We start from the raw sequence: 1,121 nt of genomic DNA, 5'->3' as shown, positions 1-1,121 counted from the left end.
GGCGGGGGGGGAGAGAAGAGACAAAGCCGCGTGCCAAAAAGCATCAGGCTGCTCTGCAACCTGACGTTTCCACGCTGCATCTGCCAAGAGCCACTCCCTTTGCAGAAATGTGGCGGAAACTCCAGCAGCAGGAGCGGACGCCGGCTGCACCTACCTGCAAGTTAAAATTTGGCAACAGCGAGCGGAAGAAGAGAGATAAAGTGCTTTCGTTGGATGGCTGGTTTGTTCTGAAAGACAGGAATCACACCGCCGTTAAGGGGCAGCTTGGTCCTCGGCCTCTCGCTGGGGCTGAGACAGCGCAGAGACGCTGGAGGGAACCACGCTGCCCTGACCAGCGCCCGGCCCTTCCCCAGCCCACCCCATGCAGGTATCGGGGGGTCCCAGGGGTTTCTGACCCCTGCCAGGTTTGCTGGGAGCTGGGCTGGTGCACAAGACACGCAGGAGCTCCCCCTCGGTGGTCTGCGCACGCCAGGGCTGTGCTTAAACCTGGATTCACCCCAAAGCACCCCGGGGAAGGAACAGCCAAGATTTTCCAGCAGCCTTGGCTTGAACGGCTGCGAAGGGGTTGCCCACCGAGGGAAGCGGCAGGACCAGTCCTTCCCGCCCGCTCTGCCCGTCAGCGAGCACCGCAAGCTCTGCTCTTCCTCCGAGGGGGAAGAGGAAGAGAAGGAGGAGGTCAGCCCCGAGCACCCGCGTGCGCCCAGGGAACACACCGGCTGTGCGAAAGGAGCGGAGGAGAAAGTACCTTTCGGGTCTGGTGTAGGAAATGATGGAGTCCAGAGGAGGCAGGGGGTCGAAGCCCATCACGGGCTGCGAGGTCACCTCCTGCGGGGGGGAGAAGAAAGAAGGGGTGAAGTGGCCAACAGTGAGACACAGAGACGGTGGGACCGGCAGGACAGCCCCTTGTCTTGGGGAGCTGCAGCAGGGACGCGAGGGACATCCCGCCGCACGTCCCCGTCGTGCCCCTCACCAGTGGCAGTGCTGCCGTCGCCTCCTTCATCTCCGAGAGGATGACATGCCGGTAGATGTTCCTGGGTGCACTCTGGTACCGCATCTTCCTCCTGCAGCGGGGAGGGGACAGAGGGTGGCACGGAGCAGGCCTGGGAGGGCGAGCTCTGCAT

General features: G+C 63.2%; 1 protein-coding gene across 1 annotated transcript in view; it reads right to left on the bottom strand.

Moving 5' to 3' along the window:
- TCF25 (transcription factor 25 (basic helix-loop-helix)) overlaps window positions 1-1,121 on the bottom strand; it is a gene marked incomplete at its 5' end in the record, with an annotated part of 16,053 nt that overhangs the window by 197 nt on the left and 14,735 nt on the right. The window contains 3 exons of the mRNA XM_010085416.1: window positions 135-227; window positions 746-825; window positions 971-1,061. Of these exons, the coding sequence (XP_010083718.1) occupies window positions 135-227; window positions 746-825; window positions 971-1,061 (264 nt within the window). The remainder of the gene's footprint in view (window positions 1-134; window positions 228-745; window positions 826-970; window positions 1,062-1,121) is intronic.

This window comes from Pterocles gutturalis, unplaced genomic scaffold (assembly GCF_000699245.1).
Source record: "Pterocles gutturalis isolate BGI_N339 unplaced genomic scaffold, ASM69924v1 scaffold4045, whole genome shotgun sequence".
NCBI classification, from domain to species: domain Eukaryota; kingdom Metazoa; phylum Chordata; class Aves; order Pterocliformes; family Pteroclidae; genus Pterocles; species Pterocles gutturalis.
Note: the sequence above shows the minus strand (reverse complement) of the source record. Positions and strands in the feature narration are given on the sequence as shown.